General features: G+C 41.4%; 1 protein-coding gene across 1 annotated transcript; it reads left to right on the forward strand.

Annotated features, from left to right (window-relative positions):
- The first annotated feature begins 3917 nt into the window (after positions 1–3917).
- On the forward strand, positions 3918–5555 carry LOC133911086 (E3 ubiquitin-protein ligase Os03g0188200-like). The gene has a single exon (XM_062353303.1). It carries the CDS (start codon positions 3924–3926, stop codon positions 5340–5342), a length of 1419 nt encoding a protein of 472 aa, XP_062209287.1. The 5' UTR covers positions 3918–3923; the 3' UTR covers positions 5343–5555.
- The last annotated feature ends 11506 nt before the right edge of the window (positions 5556–17061 follow it).

Below are 17061 nucleotides of genomic sequence, written 5' to 3' on the forward strand. Positions count from 1 at the left end.
TCAATCGTTTTACCAATCAGATTTGCTAGGTATTAGTCGCCTGAGATTTTGTGTGTGTCTCACACATTTTGACAATAAAAACTATCCCCGCAATCGTAAAATCCTATTGTTTTTACTGTAAGGGTCGTTTGGTTCTTAGAATTGGATGAATTGAATTGAATTGGGTTCCAAATCCAAATCCATGCGGAAACAAAATGAGGCTCCAATTCAATGTTGTTGTTTGGCTGGCAAGTGAATCTTTGAGTTGGAAATTGGATCAAATCGATTCCAAGTTATGTTTGGTTGTTAAACTTGAGAAATTGGAAATTGGATCAAATCGACGGTTCGTCCATGGAGCTCGTAGTGGTAGCCATGGTGAAGGAGGCAGCAGCAACCGACCGGACTTGGGGAAGAAGAAGGAGGCGACAAATCGACCGACCTTGGGGAATAAGGAGTCAGCACCGAGAGATCTCGACGGTGTCGCCAAAGTTAGGCAAGACGGAGGCGGCACCGACGGCTCTCGATGGTGTTGACAGAGTTGGGGAAGACGGAGGCGACACCGACGAATCTGGATAGTGTTGCTAGTGTTGGGGAAGATATAGGTAATGTCGACGGATCTTGATGATGTCGTCATAGTTGGGGAAGATGAAGGCAACGCTGGTGGATCTCGACGACATCATCGAACTTGGGGAAGACAGAGGTGGCATGCGAATCTTGATGGCGTTGCTGGACTTGGGGAAGGAGGTGGCGTCAATGGACTTGGAGAAGAAGGCGGCGGTCAGAGGTGGGGTCTGGTGGTGGTCGGTGGTGAAGTCTAGTGAGAGGACACCGGGGGACGAGAGGGGTCGCAGGCGTCGAGGACGTCAGAGTTCAAGTCGGAGGAGGCGAGAAGTCATTGAGATTGTTGTGTTAGTCGCGAACTTGCGATTCCGTCTAGAATACGTGCGATTCAAAGGGGTTGGGCTCAGTATTGATGGGCTCCCACTCTAGTTGCTCTGAAATCTAGATGGAATCGGGCTCCAATTCTATTTCTAATTCACAGTCCATCCAAACAACAGAATTTAATTGAACCCAATTCTAATTCACAAATTCTGGCCCCAATTCAGAGAAGCAAAGTAGCACTAATGGAACTGTGGCTGTAAAAGTCACCCCGTGACCATAAAAACCGGTGTAGTTTTCATGTCAAAGTCAATGGAATAGTCTGTGACCGTAAAAACAACAAGATTTTACAGTTGCGGGGATGAGTTTTTATAGTCACAAATGTGACTAAGATATAAGCAAAATTTCAGTCACTGAGAAGGAAATAGACCCTTTACCAATTGGATCTGTTGTTTTTTTTTTTTTTTAATTTTCAGTAGGAAATTGGGTCTGTTGTTGACGGAGGATAAGTTGCTATTGTAGCTGTTGACAGGCAAGGACGTCATTTCACGTGTGGGAAAAGTGCACCCATTCGCATTAGAGCGTGAATAAATGGCAATCAGAAGATCTAAAATAGTCGAATTCCTCACCCTTGGAAAAGATATAAAACAGACGTATGGTATTCAACTGCGCGCGCATTATGTCCATATTTGAGAAAAAAAATCTAAAAGTAGAAAACATACTCGATCGTATTTATCTAAATAGATGATATATCACCGTATTTACAAATTTAATATACATATTCGACACCTTATTTACCGAAAATAGTGAACAGTGCTATATTTAGCATCTGAGTGCCGAATATGACATTATTCACCATTTTCGGTACCTGAGATACCGAATATCAACTATATCAGCACCGAATATGGTGAATAGTACAATATTCGGCATATCAGGTGCCGAATACAATTCAGCTCTCCGTCTACTCCCATGCATGAACAGTAGCCGCATTGATTAAATTTCGTTTCCACTCTCTTTCAAAATAGTGGTCTTCTGTTACTCTAAATTTTTTTTACGTGTTCCATAATCCATGTGCAACCTATTTTAATTGGATTAATTAAAAATCATTTGTATATTTTAAACTAAAATTCTTAAAAAAATCTACTTTTATAACTTCTAACGATTGTTAGCGCCTCAAATAAATTCTTAAAAATCTGAAAAATTCATTATTATTTTTCTTATGTGATGGAATGATTTCTAAAATTATTTTCAGCCCTAGGTTATATGATGAAAAAATGAGTTCTTTTATAATACCCGCGTGTCTGTTGAACGGTAGGCGAGTTCGCGCGTCTCTTGAACTATCTCATTATTTTTATCCTCTAGTTTACACCGTTCAAGAGACGCTCCGGCTCGCCCACCGTTCTTCAGAAATGTCGTTAAAAGGTTTGCATATCAATGGGATAAAAATAATATAATAGTTAAATTTTGTTTGAATTCAAATTGAATTAAAAGAAGAATATCATATGAAATAATAAAAATACATATAAATAGAGCATTACAAAGTAACTCATTTTTTCATCATATAACCTAGGGCTGAAAATAATTTTAGAAACTACTCCATCATATAAGAGAAATATTAGTGCATTTTGTCAGATTTTTGGGAATTTATTTGAGGCACTAAAAATTGTTAGAAGTTATAAAGTAGTCTTTTTTGAGAATTTTAGTTTAAAATATACAAAGGTTTTTAGGTGAATCCAATTAAAATAAGTTGCACATGAAATATGGAACATATGCAAAAAGTTTTAAAATTTTTGGAGTAACAGAAGACTACCGTTTTGAAGGAGAGTGGAAACAAAATTTAATCAACACGGCTACTCTGTATGCACGGGAGTACACTGAGAGCTAGGCTGTATTCGGCACCAGGTGCCGGATATGACATTGTTCATCATTTTCAATAAATGAGATATCGAATACGCATGCTAAATTTGTAAATATGGTGACATATGATCTATTTTGATAAATACGATAGAGTATGTTATTTATTTTTGGATTTTTTTGTATATTTGTGCATTAAGAAAAAAATGTGTCTACCTCAATGCTGTTGCCGTTGTATTGAAAAAAATCAGAGGGGATAAAAAAGTACCAAACTATTGAGAAGCATGATCGATCCCGGATGACGCAAGAAAAATTCTGTGGTTGGAGCACCACCATGAAGAAACGATGCATCCTCCCGGACGCCTGCCAACGTCAGCCAGCTGAACCGTTAGGCAGACGGCGAAGGCGATGTCCTCGACGGCGGACAGGAACAACGGCTGTGGTTGTCGTTTTGTGGGACATTTCGGTGGTTCTTGGATTTTTTTTTTCCCTAGGCAAAACTTTCATTGATTAAGTAGGACTTGTACAATCATGCTGCACACAGTGCAGTAAGAAGTCTGGTATATCCAGATTTGCTTGAGCAACTAGAGAAAAGCATCAAAACTCCTACTAAGCTCTTGGATTTCAGCTAAGATTAGCGTTACAGCCTGGTGCATTTTACGAGTGCTACACATTTGTTGTGCTACACACGCTCTGCAACCGCAGCATATACAATCATGGTTACCCAAAGTGCGCGAAAGAATTGAAGTTTGGAAGTTGTTAATTTTCAATCGAGTGAAATTAAAAGTATATTTTATTTGACAACAGTAACCGTTGGATGAAGATTTAATAGTTGATAAAAAACTGATTTATAAGTAAATAATATTTTTTTATAGTAGAGATATATACAATTTTCTGATATATGTCAGATAAAAATCTCTAACTGAGTACAGATCAAAAGATAAACGTACGATCGGACGATCGGATGGACAACGCATCAAATGTAACAAAGCACTAATTTCAATTGATTGAAATATATTAAATCCGTTAGAAGTTTCGTACATGTTCGTGAAAAGGTTTCCATCTAATCTACCGTGGAATTGGGTGGCTTTGACTTTGGCCTAATCACACAAGTCAGCACTGAATACTTTGGGCTTCCCTACATTAACAATGTCAAATGCAAGAATCCACACACCATGGTACTCCATATCGTCCATCGGCTACTCTATTCGATGGTTGGCCTCAAATGGAAGCTGTGGTTCCTACTAGTTCCCGCGTCACTCCCCGCACGTCTCCAGCTCCATCTCCTCCTCCCCTCTATATTTTTTTCTCGAGTCACCGTCACGCGCGCACCGCCCACCTTCCCTCCTCACCCGCGCTCCACCTCCACCGAAACGTCCATGGCGCCCACGCCTGCGCCGCCCACCAACACGTGGCCACACCACCGCCGCGCATTCCTCCGGCCTCTGATCCTCGCGCTCGCTACTGTCCAGCCGGCCTCTTCGCAGCTCCTCCAGCCGCCGCCCGGCGCCACCTTCTCCGGGGTGTTCTCGCCGCCGTCACCGCCCGCCGACGGTGGAGGAAGCGGCGGCGGCGGCGGTAGCGGAAGCTTTAGCCTCGCCACTTCTCTCCTCTTCGTCGGCCTGATCGTCGCGCTCTTCCTGTTCGGCTTCTTCTCGGCCTACCTCCGCCGCTGCGCCAGCGCGCGCCGTGGAAGGGGCGCCGGCCTGAACGCCAGCGCGGCCGTCGCGGCCGCCGCGGCTGCCGCGTTCGAGTTGGCGGGGGCGAACGGCGGCGGCAGGAGGCGCGCCGCGGGGCTCGACGCTGTGGCGATGGAGGCGCTGCCGGTGCTCACGTACGCCACGGCCCGGGCGGTCAAGGCCTGCCGCTGGGCGCTCGAGTGCGCGGTCTGCCTCGCCGAGTTCGGTGACGCCGGCGAGAAGCTCCGCCTCCTCCCCGGGTGCTGCCACGTCTTCCACGCCGCGTGCATCGACGTGTGGCTGGCCGCGCACGTCACCTGCCCCGTCTGCCGCGCCGACCTCTCTGACCCGGCCGTCGCGGACGCCGGCCACGTCCTGGCCGCTGTCCTCGCTGCCCAGGCAGAAACGCCGACGGACACGATTGTCAACGTCGAGCCATCAGAATCAACGCCAGGACAGGACTACACGTCGTCGGACCAGCAGGCAGAGACGGCCGAGGAGCGGGTGGACCGGTACACGCTGCAGCTGCCGGAGAGGCTCAAAAGGGAGATCGAGGCGGCTAAGCGGCACCGCAGGGCGGTGAGTGAGGTGCCAGCGGCCGCGAGCTCATCCAGCGGGCGTTGGACGTCGTCGGCGCTGCGGACAATGTCAGCCGCGCGCCCGAGCCGGCGATGGTCGGGGCTGTTCCGAGCATTGTCGGGGTCGCGACGGAGCGAGCCGGACGGTCATCGGAGGGTGGCGCCTTTGCATACCAGCACCACTGGCGACGGGGAGGTGGAGGTGGTGGTGGTGCAGGACGACGCAGGGACACACATGGAGAAGTACTACGCGCATTGCCTCACGTTCGCTGGGTTCGTCATCGACGGCGACGTGGCGGCCGGCGACTGGAACCCGGAGGTCTTCCAGGTCTCGACCGCCGTTCCGGCCACCACGGCGGCGTCACAGCGGTGAAGTGAAGCCAAGAAAATGCAACCCGGAGGTCTTTTGCTAGTATTAACTGTTCGTTTCAGCGATCCTTTAGGGGTAGAGAGATTGCACGTTGTTTGATGAATTTGACAGGGTCTGTACATGTAGAGACATAGTTGTCGGTGGAAGTGCTCTTTGTACATATGATCAAGCCTTTGATCAATAACAGTTAAAGATGACTGAGCTCAGAGTGCCTTATGGGAATATTTCTTACATGGCCGAGAAAATGTTTCAGAAATTGCTGATTTGCTCTCATTCTTTTTCAGAAGAATTACTGTGATAATCTGACGTGTAAGCTTGATCAGAGTCTCCATTTCAGTTGATGCATCAGCATCACCAAAGATGCACTACCTGAAGCATATGACTTTCTGTCCCATGTACTGTCTAGTTGGAGTGCATGTGCCAGGTCTTAAGGAAAAAAAGTGGTTGTTTGCATTTCCCTAGTAAAGTAGTACAGTACCACAATCATAAGTAACAGATCCATCTTGGAAGTCAGCAGAAGCAGCACTAAGATTCAGAAATCATAACAGAAGTATGCTTAACAAGCTTGACATGCATGATAGAGCACTTAGCATGAGAGACTGACACCATACTACGTATGCAATTCCAAGAATAAAAAGGAACTAGGTCGTATAGCCATGGTACCTCCCAAGGACCGTAAAAACAATCTAGGTAGATACCATCAGCAGTGTAAGACAGTAATGTTATTATGCAGCTAACGCGCAATTAACTTCTTCGTGCAACCCCCCCCCCCCCCCCCAACAAAAAAAAGAAGGCAAAAGAAACATAAAGTATATCAAACTTATAGTGCAAGTAAGCTTCATACTCTATGGTGCAAAACTGTGTGACAGTGAAGAGAAAAAAAATAGAAAGGAAAACGCTGCAAGATGCAGATGCAACGAACTTCTTTTAAACCATGCCGACAGAGACTTTATAAACTTTGCACCTACACGTTTAATGTTTAGTATTTATACTTTTAAGCACTAACAAATCCGCGATATATGGCATGAATACACGATTGCAATTGGCATATTATTATAAACAGAGAAATTGGTTGTGTAAGCACTTTATAAAGTACAATCGTACTCAATTGGATATACAAGTCAAGAGAAAGCATTAATGCATTCTAGAATAAATAATCAAGACAAGTCGAGAAGACTTATTTGAGTACCTAGGCAGCAAAATACAGTCAAATCTATTAGAGTCTATTTAAAAAATCCAAGTGGTAAGTGTATAGCCTCCCGTGGTCAACAGAGCAGGCAAGATCTCAACAATTAAGAACATGTATTATATTTCTCTGGGCACTGTCTAACAAACAAGCCAGGCACATGTATAGTTTAGTCTGATCCTGTTTATTTTTGTGTCCTTGCATTGCTGTAAGCCTGTAACACGTCAAATCTTCACTATCTAGCTCCAACTAATCGTGCTAAACGAATGAAGAACAGCTTACACTGTCGAGGCAGCACGGAAGATCCAAGTTCCTACAGTTGTTTATCGAGAGGAGTCGCAACACTCTGAGTACTGTATTTTATTCCGGAGATTCTTCTTCCAATCAGGATGAGGAGAATGCATAACCTAATTAAGTATCATATATACGAGTAGGCAGTGTCATACTGGCATATATACAGATTATAGTTGTCACTCGTCAGCAGATCATGATGGAGTGAACGATAAACGACTGGATAAGTTGTCTTGGACCCTCTTAGGAACTATAAGCGTCATGTAAACTCGCAGGTATATATTCAGAAGTTGTAAGTCAAAATTCGATTTCCTACTGAGCACATTACTTCCTATATATCTCCAGAAAGAAAAAGAATAAGCACATGATTTGACATCTTATCTACATGCACAGTTAATTGTAGCACGCTCTGTGCCTTTATCAAGGAGGGATATTTTTTTTAACACCGGCCCCGTTTCCCAGAGCCTTCTCGGAGGCTTTTAACGGGGTGCGAGACCCAGATCCTCTCCACTCATAAAGGTTCACCATAGGCTACAAACCTGTTCGCCATCAAGGAGGGACATCAATCTACATCGATTCCTTTTCAACAAAGAAAACTGCACGGACTGGCTGATAAGCTTCAGATTATAAAATACTGAAGCTTTCTGAAGCGGTAAAAGTGAAAACACCACGAACCTTCAGCTCGTTTACTCTCGGCTTCACACTTGCCTAAATAAAACTAAAGCGCTAGAGGTTTTTTAATGTTAGGAAAATAGCTAGTTAGCAGATTTAAGACTATAAATATTTTTTTACTTAGTTATTTGAAGGTGTGATATACTGCTAGAGTTTAGAGGAGGCTCATATACGCTTGAGAAGATATCTAAACCACCAAAATGCTTAAAGTGATCATCCAAGATGATTAAGCACACGATTAGAGAGTGTTTAATGCTTATAGGCATAGAGTAAGTTATAGCTAGGTATTGCAGTTTGAAAAAGGGATCAATGAGTGATCCTAACTTGTACCGAGTGGTACGTCAGTACCTTAGAGTCTTGGTGACTCGCCATTATATTATACTTTAGTGGCTTAAGTTTGTTGACCCTCCGATTTGGTGTGGAGTGGCAACAAGACACATGTACGGGAACACAGAGACCCTTGTCTTGGTGGCTCAAGCTCCAAAGTGATCACGACGGCAAGTGACCGGAAGAGAGACTAGTGATGAGATCTTGCCTTAGTGGCTTTGTGGCTCATCGTGCTTGAGATCTTATCTTGGTGACTTAGTAGCTCAAGAGCAGTGATCGAAAGAGACTTGGCGACTAGAAGCATATCCTTTGTGGAGCTCCAATGTGAATTAGGGGTGGCATTTATGCTATCGATATCACAGGATAAAAATCACTTGTACTGAGTTTGTCTCTCTATCCTATTTACGTTTCCGTATTTATATACTTGCAATTTACCTTGCTAGAGTAGGTTGCAATCCTCTTAAGCGGTAGAGTATACACACTAGATAAACCTAGAGTAAATTTAGATAGAAATTGATATAATTTTCTCTTGTGAAGTTTTTGGAGCCAATTTGATTTATGTTTCTAAGTGTCCTAATTCACATCCTCTTAGGACGTCATTGTTTCTCACAATTAGTATCAGAGCCTCGTGCTCCTGATAGGCTTAACATCATAGAGTTGTGACATCCGGGGTTGAGATAAATACCCATAGTGCTCAACTTTTCGATGGCATAAATTTTCCCGTTGGAAAATTATAATATCTTATTTTTTGCAAGCCGAAGGTCTAGATGTTTGGAGAGTCACCAAGGAGGGGATGAGACCTCGCATCATCAATAAGGGGAGGTAATTGAATGCATTGGCGAAGAGTATCCTTTTATCGTCTTTAAATATTGATGTATTTAATCGTGTTTATTCTCTCACCAATGCACATGATATTTGGAATAGTCTCATTAAAATATATGAAGATACAAAGGATGTACGCAATGAGAAATATTATGTGCTTGTTAGTAAGCTCAATAGCATCAAATAATTTGCTCATGAAAATGCTAATGACATATACTCACGTTTGAATATTCTTATTAATGAGATCAATGGGCTAGGTTTGACGCCAATTAACGACGATCAAATGGTGAGAAGAATACTTGAAGCTCTTCTTCCAAAGTACAAGTTGATAGTCTCCATCATCTACGACAACAACGACATCAAGAAAATGACTTCAAGTCAAGTGCTCGACAAGATCACCGCCCATGAGATGACCATGAACATAAGGGTGAATGCCTCTTCCTCATCCGACGCTAAGAAACTTGCTCTCACAAGCAAGAAAGCACCATGCTCACACATAAAGGCGAAGATGAGGAGGCAAGAGCAATAGTCAAGCTCAAGCGAAGATGATAGAGATGAAGATGAAGAAAGCAATAAAGATGATAAGCAAAGCACATCAAGTGATGAAAAAATGGATCCTGAAGTCGCCAAGCTCATCTCTGAAGTGGAGAAGAACATCAAGAAGATCGATACCAAGATTGATTAACGAATCTCCATGAAAGATTTGGTCAAAACTATTAATTGCATCAAGAAGGAGAAGAAGACCAAGAGCAAGAAGGAGACAGGGGGAAAAGCCAAAGCATTTGCAAGCATAGGAAGATGGGTGAGTGAAGATAAAGATTCAAGCTCAAGTGATGAGAGTTTCACCACCCACTCCTCCAAGAGAAGCTCTTTCTCAAGGTCATCATCACGCAAGTCGTCATTACACTAGTCATCACACAAGTGCCTTATGGACAAAGGTATGGATAGCGATGTAAGTGATGATGAATCCGATGAGGATTCTCCCTCCTATGATGAACTCCTTCATTTGATCAATAAGCAACAAATAACCCTTAAGAAACTATCTAAAAAACTATAACATTCATGCTACATTTGTTTCTAATTATGAACAATTATTGAGCAAATTCAATTTGCTAAACAAGGGGCATGAAGAGCTTAAGGTAAAATTTGAGTGTATTGAATCTCAATCTAAGGCCTATTTGGAGCAATCTACCTCTCTATTTAATTTTAATCCTAAAGTAGATGCTTGCACTTCTTGTGATGATTTATCTAGCTCACTCCTTTGTAATAAGATATGTGTTGAGAATGTTCTTATAGAACCATCTAATGAACTCATTGCACAAGAAAATAATGAGCTCAAGTAAGAAGTCAAAAAACTCAACAAGAACTTGGCAAGATTAAAGGGTAAGAACTATGTCCAACCTCCTCAAGATAACCGTGCAACCATAGTGAACAAACTTGCGGAGGAGTTCACCATGACATGCTTCAAATGTCATCAATAAGGTCACAAGTCCTTCCAATACAAGCAAGTCAAAAAAGAGACCAAGAAGAAGAAGAAAGCAATGAACATCTCCAACAAAACCTCCAACATCTAAACTAGGACTAATAGCAACCACTACAAGCTAAGAAGAAGAACAATGGGAAGGTGGTTGCACATATGGTTGGGAGAAAGAATTAGGGGTGGAACTAATCCATTTGAGTGCCCAAGGAAGTCATCACTGATATGAAGGGGTCCAATCGATTTAGGTTCCAAAGAAGACTTGAAGCTCGAGGCGGTTTTGAGGATTTGGAGACTTGGCTCACAAGATAAAGTGAAGGTTAAATGGAAGAAGTCAAGTACATAAGATTGGGCGCTTTGATGAAGATCATGATAATCATATACCCAAATCCCCATCCAAAGGTAATGAGGTAATGGTAGCTAGACTTTTGTTCATGTTTTTTTTAACTATTATCTTGTCTAGGATTGCATATGCATATTCCATTTTATTGCAATGCCTAATTTCATATGGTAGGTTGTTTGTGCTTGTCTCTAACCTATAAGCAACTTACATGGTTTATTAGTTTTAAGTTCTTTTCATGGCATTAGTTTCACTATTGGTATCTTTTATGTGCTATGAACCAATCTATAAAGTACCCTTTCCCATTATTAATAATAATAAGTGCATATGCCTCGTAAGTATTCAATACTTGTATGTATACATTTAGAGGGACTATATCCTTTGGGTTGTGATTTTGAAACTAACATGTATTGCTAGATGTATCTTTTGTAGTCTCATAGAGAAATAACAAGTCCCCAGAGGTATGCAATGCTTAAATACTTTAATTGGTATCATTGTCAATTTATTTCGATATTTAAGCTACCTGCATGCATGATGTGATTTAAACTTCCTACCTCTACTTATTGTCTAGATGTGCATATATTGCTACATTTCTATAGGTGGTATTCACAAGTAAGTTTCATTATACGTATGCACACATAAAGGAGGAGTTTAGACTATATCATGTGAGTTTCATGAATTATGATCCTTATTTGTTTTTTTCAATTGATATCAATGCCTCTTATCCTTACAATTAGTATATCTTTTCAATTGGTATCATGCCATTGAATCATGATTTATAAATCTCTCTCCCATGTGCTTTAACGCTTTTTCTCGAGTTCAACATATGTTTGTAGTCTTTTTTTTGAGATTGTTAACAAAGGAGGAGAAGTTTGATGACCAAAGAAAGAAGCAAGATACAACATGTCTAGGAATGCCGAAGTTGACAAGAGGGAAAAGAAGAAGATGCAAGAAGTAATATGAGGCACCTAGGTTGATAAAGGGGGAGAAGCTCTTGCATGGGTCGATCAAGGGAGATAGTGGCAATAGAGAAAGGGGGAGTCACAACAAACGGAGACTAAATGGTAAGAACATGCATTCGAGTAATGTGGTAAGACTTTGTGCTCTTTACGATTAATATCATTTATTATTTACCACTTGCTTTGGTTGTGTTGTCATCAATCACCAAAAAGGGAGAGATTGTAGCGAAAATGACCCTATTAGGCTATGATTGTGATTTTGGTGATTAATGAAAATATAGTCATTGGGACTAACATGTTTGTTAAGAATATATGTTAGTAAGTCTCATGGATACAATACATCAAGAAGTCACCGCAGCCGGGACAAAGTTTAATTGAATTAGAGAAATCTCAGGATATTGACCTCACCGAAAGGTCTGGTGCAGAGGAGTTAGAACTCATCGGAGCATTGTGCATAGAGGCTGATAGCCTCACTAGATAGTCCGGTGGTCTGTGTGTTGAACTCAACAGAGTATTTCTGACAAAGGGGGAGAATGCTGAGGACCTCACCGGATAGTCCGGTGATCTACACAGGGTAACACCGGAGCATTTCTTACAGAGAAGAATGTGAGTGCAGAAGACTGAAGATTAACCCATCGGAAGGCCCGATGCTTGGTTTGTGCACACCGGAGTATAGCATCGGAGTATTTCTTTGCAGAGGTGACTGCAAGTATTGAAGAATTAAGATCATCTCACCGGATAGTCCAGTGATCATAGGGATAGTTACACTAGAGCATTTCCAGGGAAAAGAAGAGAAGGTTTAACTCACCGGATGGTCCGGTGTGAATGGAATGAACACTGGATGAATGCGCCAATTTTACACAGAGATGCTGCAAAGGCTCGGATGGCTTAAGATAAGTCACCGGAAGGTTCGCTGATGGATTTGAAGGAACATCGGAGTGTACAGTGTTCACAAAGGCATTGAGTGGAGTTTTAACGGCTAGTTTCAGAGTTTGCACTCACCGGATGATCCGGTGTTAGTACTAGTGTTCTCACCAGATCATCCGGTGTTAATAACTCTTTTGAGCCATTGGAAAAATAGCTAGTTGGCGGGTTTAAGGCTATAAATACCCCTCCACTCAGTCATTTGAAGGTGTGATATGCTACTGAAGTCTAGAGGAAGCCCATATACACTTGAGAAGATATCCAAGCCACCAAAGTGCTTAAAGTGATAATCCAAGGAGATTAAGCACAAGATTAGAGAGTGTTTAGTGTTTATAGGCCTAAAGTGAGTTGTAGCTAGGTTCTGTAGCTTGAAGAAGGGATAAAAAAAGTTATCCTAGCTTGTACCGAGTGGTACATCAGTGCCTTGGAGTCTTGGTGACTCGCTGGCATCTTGGGTCTTGGTGGCTCAAGCTTGTTGACCATCTGACTTGGTGTGGAGCGGCGGCAAGACACATGTACGGGGATGCAGAGACCCTTGCCTTGGTGGCTTAAGCTCCGAAATGATCACGATGGCAAGTGACGGAAGAGAGGCTAGTGGTGAGATCTTGCCTTGGTGGCTTGGTGGCTCATCGTGCTTGAGACTTTGTCTTGGTGATTTGGTAGCTCAAGAACCTTGACCGAAAAAGACTTGACAACCGAGAGTATATCCTTTGTGGAGCTCCAACGTGGATTAGAGTTGAAATTCATGCCATTGATACCACGAGATAAAAATACCTTGTGTCGAGTTTGTCTCTCTATCCTATTTACGTTTCCGTATTTACATACTTGCAATTTACCTTGCTAGAGTATGTTGCAATCCTCTTGAGCAGTAAAGTAGACACACTAGATAAATATAGAGCACATTTAGATAGAAATTGATATAGATTTATCATGTAAAGTTTTTGAGCCAATTTGATTTAGATTTCTAAGTATCCTAATTCACCCCTCTCTTAGGACGTCACCTTCCTCATAGAGCCGAGATCAATATCCAACATCCCCCCCTTTATTGTAAAGTTGACATCATAAGCTCACTCTTAATAAAATAACATACCAAGGCAAAGTGTTACAGTGGCTAATGAAATGCTATTAAAACCCAAATACCTATAGTATACTATTCCAGCTCAAAATGAATATGCATCATACTTAGTGGGAGTTGGTTTGCTTCATGGTCTTCTTATCCAGAATCATATGCTTTCAAATAACCCCATGTTGGCAACATGATCACGAAAAATATAGGGTGGTAAGCCTTTAGTGAGCAACATCACAAGCATTGTTTTATTTTTTTAATACTCATATGCTTGACACTGATTGTTTAATTTTGATTCTATCTTCACAACATAATAATTAATGTCGATGTGTTTGGAAACACCACTCAACTTGTTGTTATTCGTATAGAAAAGGTTTCGTAATGTTGTCTAACATTCTTATTTCTGGGATAACATAAAATCTAATCATGTAGCTTGCTTGGTAGCAACTCAGCTTGCATCACTAACGATGCCGTAAGTATATGTTTGGAGCTTTTCTAGAAAAAACTCCTCTAGGGTGAGGATATAAACTGTTATGGAATTCTTAGTATCCACACACCTCGCAAATGAATTCTTAAACATGAGCATGTACTACGTAGTGCCTAGCAAATAGCGAAGGATTTTTTAAATGGCTTTCTAGTGGTCTAGTCCTAGATTTGACTGATATATATCAAGCATCTAGTTGAAGCATAAGGCCGACTTCATCTTATCAGTTTCATAATGGTTCCTCAGACATCGCATATTAAAATGTCCCAAAGTTATTACCCTTAAAAGTAGAAGCATGCGAGGCAGAGCACTTATGCATATTATATTTCTTCAACACTATGTCCATGTATGCTTTTGGGCCTATCTCGATGAATATAATTATAAAGAACGTAAAGGTTTCACCGATATTCTTCTTATGACTAAGATGGTGAATTTATCCCTTCTAAACTTTATGTAAATGCAGCTACTTATGATATCCTGAATCTTTTACTACGAGCCTTGCTTTGAACCTTATGATATCTTCCTCAGAGTCACACTTTGTTTTGTAGACCCATTTGCAACATACTATTTTGGCTCAGTCGAGATTTTCTACTAAGTTTCATTCTTCATTATCACTCATAGACTTTATACGAGTTGGGACTGTCGAGGCTCATCGTTAGGTGCTTCATTAGAAATTTCAGAAATCTCAACAGCTCCCCCTCAACGTATGCAATGGTAAGAGTTAGAGAAGTTGAAAGGGTGGAGAATCACTTCCTTAATAAGATGCTCTATTCTCCCCCTCAAAATGTGGCCTAAAGATAATGCCACAGTATCAAATAAGTCTCATTATTCACATTATATAAATTCAGAGATACAAATAATTCACTTAGAGGAAGCAAGACTAATAATTTCTGAATTTAAACTTAATGAAACAATTATTGTCTCCAAAATTACATTCATAACTTTAATCGTCTAACAAGGAAACTAAAATATGATTCTTCATGATGGAAGGAACATGAAGACATTATTAAGATAAAGAATGAAACCACTATTTAATACTAATGGAAGAGATATGATGCCTTCAACTTTAGCTTTAGACTCTAAGACTTCGCTCCCCCTCTCTTAGGGTTCTCATGATATGGAATGCCCTTTCTTGCCACCACTTCAGGAAACCAGGTTAGTCTCTCTAGTAATGTTCTTTCTTGTTGCAGAAGTGGCGGCCATCATCCTCAGTTTCTTCATTGTCAGAAGCAGAAGGAGGTGATGCTTGGGGTGCCCTCTGTGCTGTCCTGTCGTGCTTAGCGATGAAATGCAACTTCTCCTTAGACTTATAATCTTCTTGGAATTTCCTTTTGTTTCTGGGGCTGCTTACTTGATTAACAAAATCTTTATTTTCAACACTCAACCTCTCTTCCTGTTGGACACACATTGCGATTAAGTCACTCATAGTCTATTTCTCCTTTTGAGTATTGTAGTTGATCTTAAAGGGAGAAAACTCATAAGGGAGAGAGGTCATAATGAAGTGGAGAAGAAAACCCTCATAGATCTCCATATCCATGCCCTTTAGCTTGGCAATCATATCTGTCATCATCATGATGTGTTCCCTTCTACTGCTAGACCCATTATACTTAGTGTTGAGGAGTTTCTGAATAAGTGTACTAGTATAAACCTTGGAGGTTTCTTTGAATTGCTCCTCCATGAATGCCAAGTACATCTTAGCTTTCTCTAAGTTAGGGATTGCTCCCTGATATCTGAGATTGAGTTCCTCATTATCATAAGTGACATATGGTTGGACTACTCTGACTTTTCAGAAAGTGCATCATAAGTTTTCTTTAGTTCTTCATAATTCTCCATGCTAATGGCGGAGCAGTGAGAGCATCAACCCTGAGTGTATAGTCAAAGTCCAAAATGCCAAAGACAACTGTCACTTTAGCTTTCCAAGCGGGAAAGTTATTCCCCGTAAGTTAATCTATGCTGTCAATTGTGGTGGCAACAAAGGAAGCACCAACCCTGAGTGCATAGTTAAAGTCCAAAATGCCAAGGACAACTATCACTTTAGCTTTCCAAGCGGGAAAGTTATTCCCTGTAAGTTGATCTATGCTGTCAATTGTGGTGGCAACAAAGGAAACGTCAAGAGTAGAGCAAAATATTTGCCAAGAGTAGAGAAAAATATTTGCATGAAATTAACCCTACGTTGGTCTGATTAAAACATATAAAACTCGATTCCAATCAGTATCACCGTTGGGCAGAAGATGGAAAAGAATTTAATAAATACATAAATGGCACATAATCACAATCAATATTTGTTAGAAAGTAATTATGGACCTTTGTAAAATTAATTGTACAATTTCAACGCATGATTGCAAACAATGTTGGTCAGTATGCAACCACAACCAAAAAGGCATCAAAATTCTCTAAATAAATTTTCATGTTGTTTCCAATTTATTTAGAGAATTATTCATAAATTTTGGTACATAAGATGTCATTATTTGGGCCTCATTAGTTAATTAAACCAGTACATAAAATAAAAATATTAAATTTACTGGAAACATTCTAGTACATTAAACACTATTTATTTGGGCTAAAATCATTGAGAAATCGAGTTCATAAAGGGAAAACATTAATATCCACTAAAAAATTAAATTTAAAGAAAAAAGCCTAGAAAAAACTTAAAACCGATTTTCATCCCCAAAAACGTGAGCCGGCCCATAGCTGGTGGTCGGCCCAAATGCGGGCGCGCATCCAAATGGCCCAAAGGTGTAAAGCTAGCCCATCCAAGCGTTGTGGACTATTTCTTCTCACGCAGGCCTAACCTGCACGCGCGACGTCCCGTAGCAGTCTGATCTCATCTGACGGTCTACCGCCGATTTTGTTGGAACAAAACCCGTCGCTGTGTGCCAGCCCTAAACCCTAAACCTAATCCATCCAGTCCCTCTCATCCCAAGTCTGCAGTGTGAGAGAAAAATGAGAGAGAAAGAGGCGACGACAAGAGGTTCGTCGATAGCAAGCCATTGGCGATGAAGAGAGAGAGAGAGAGAGAGAGAGAGAGAGAGAGAGAGAGAGAGAGAGAGAGAGAGAGAGAGAAGTGAGAGAGGGAGCAGCACCACCATTAGATAGGCGGTGCTGCCGCAGGCTTACCCACCGAAGCACACGTGCAATCGCGGTCGCACGTGGCTTTGTCTGTTAGGGCTACGG

This window comes from Phragmites australis, chromosome 3 (genome assembly GCF_958298935.1).
Source record: "Phragmites australis chromosome 3, lpPhrAust1.1, whole genome shotgun sequence".
NCBI lineage: Eukaryota > Viridiplantae > Streptophyta > Magnoliopsida > Poales > Poaceae > Phragmites > Phragmites australis.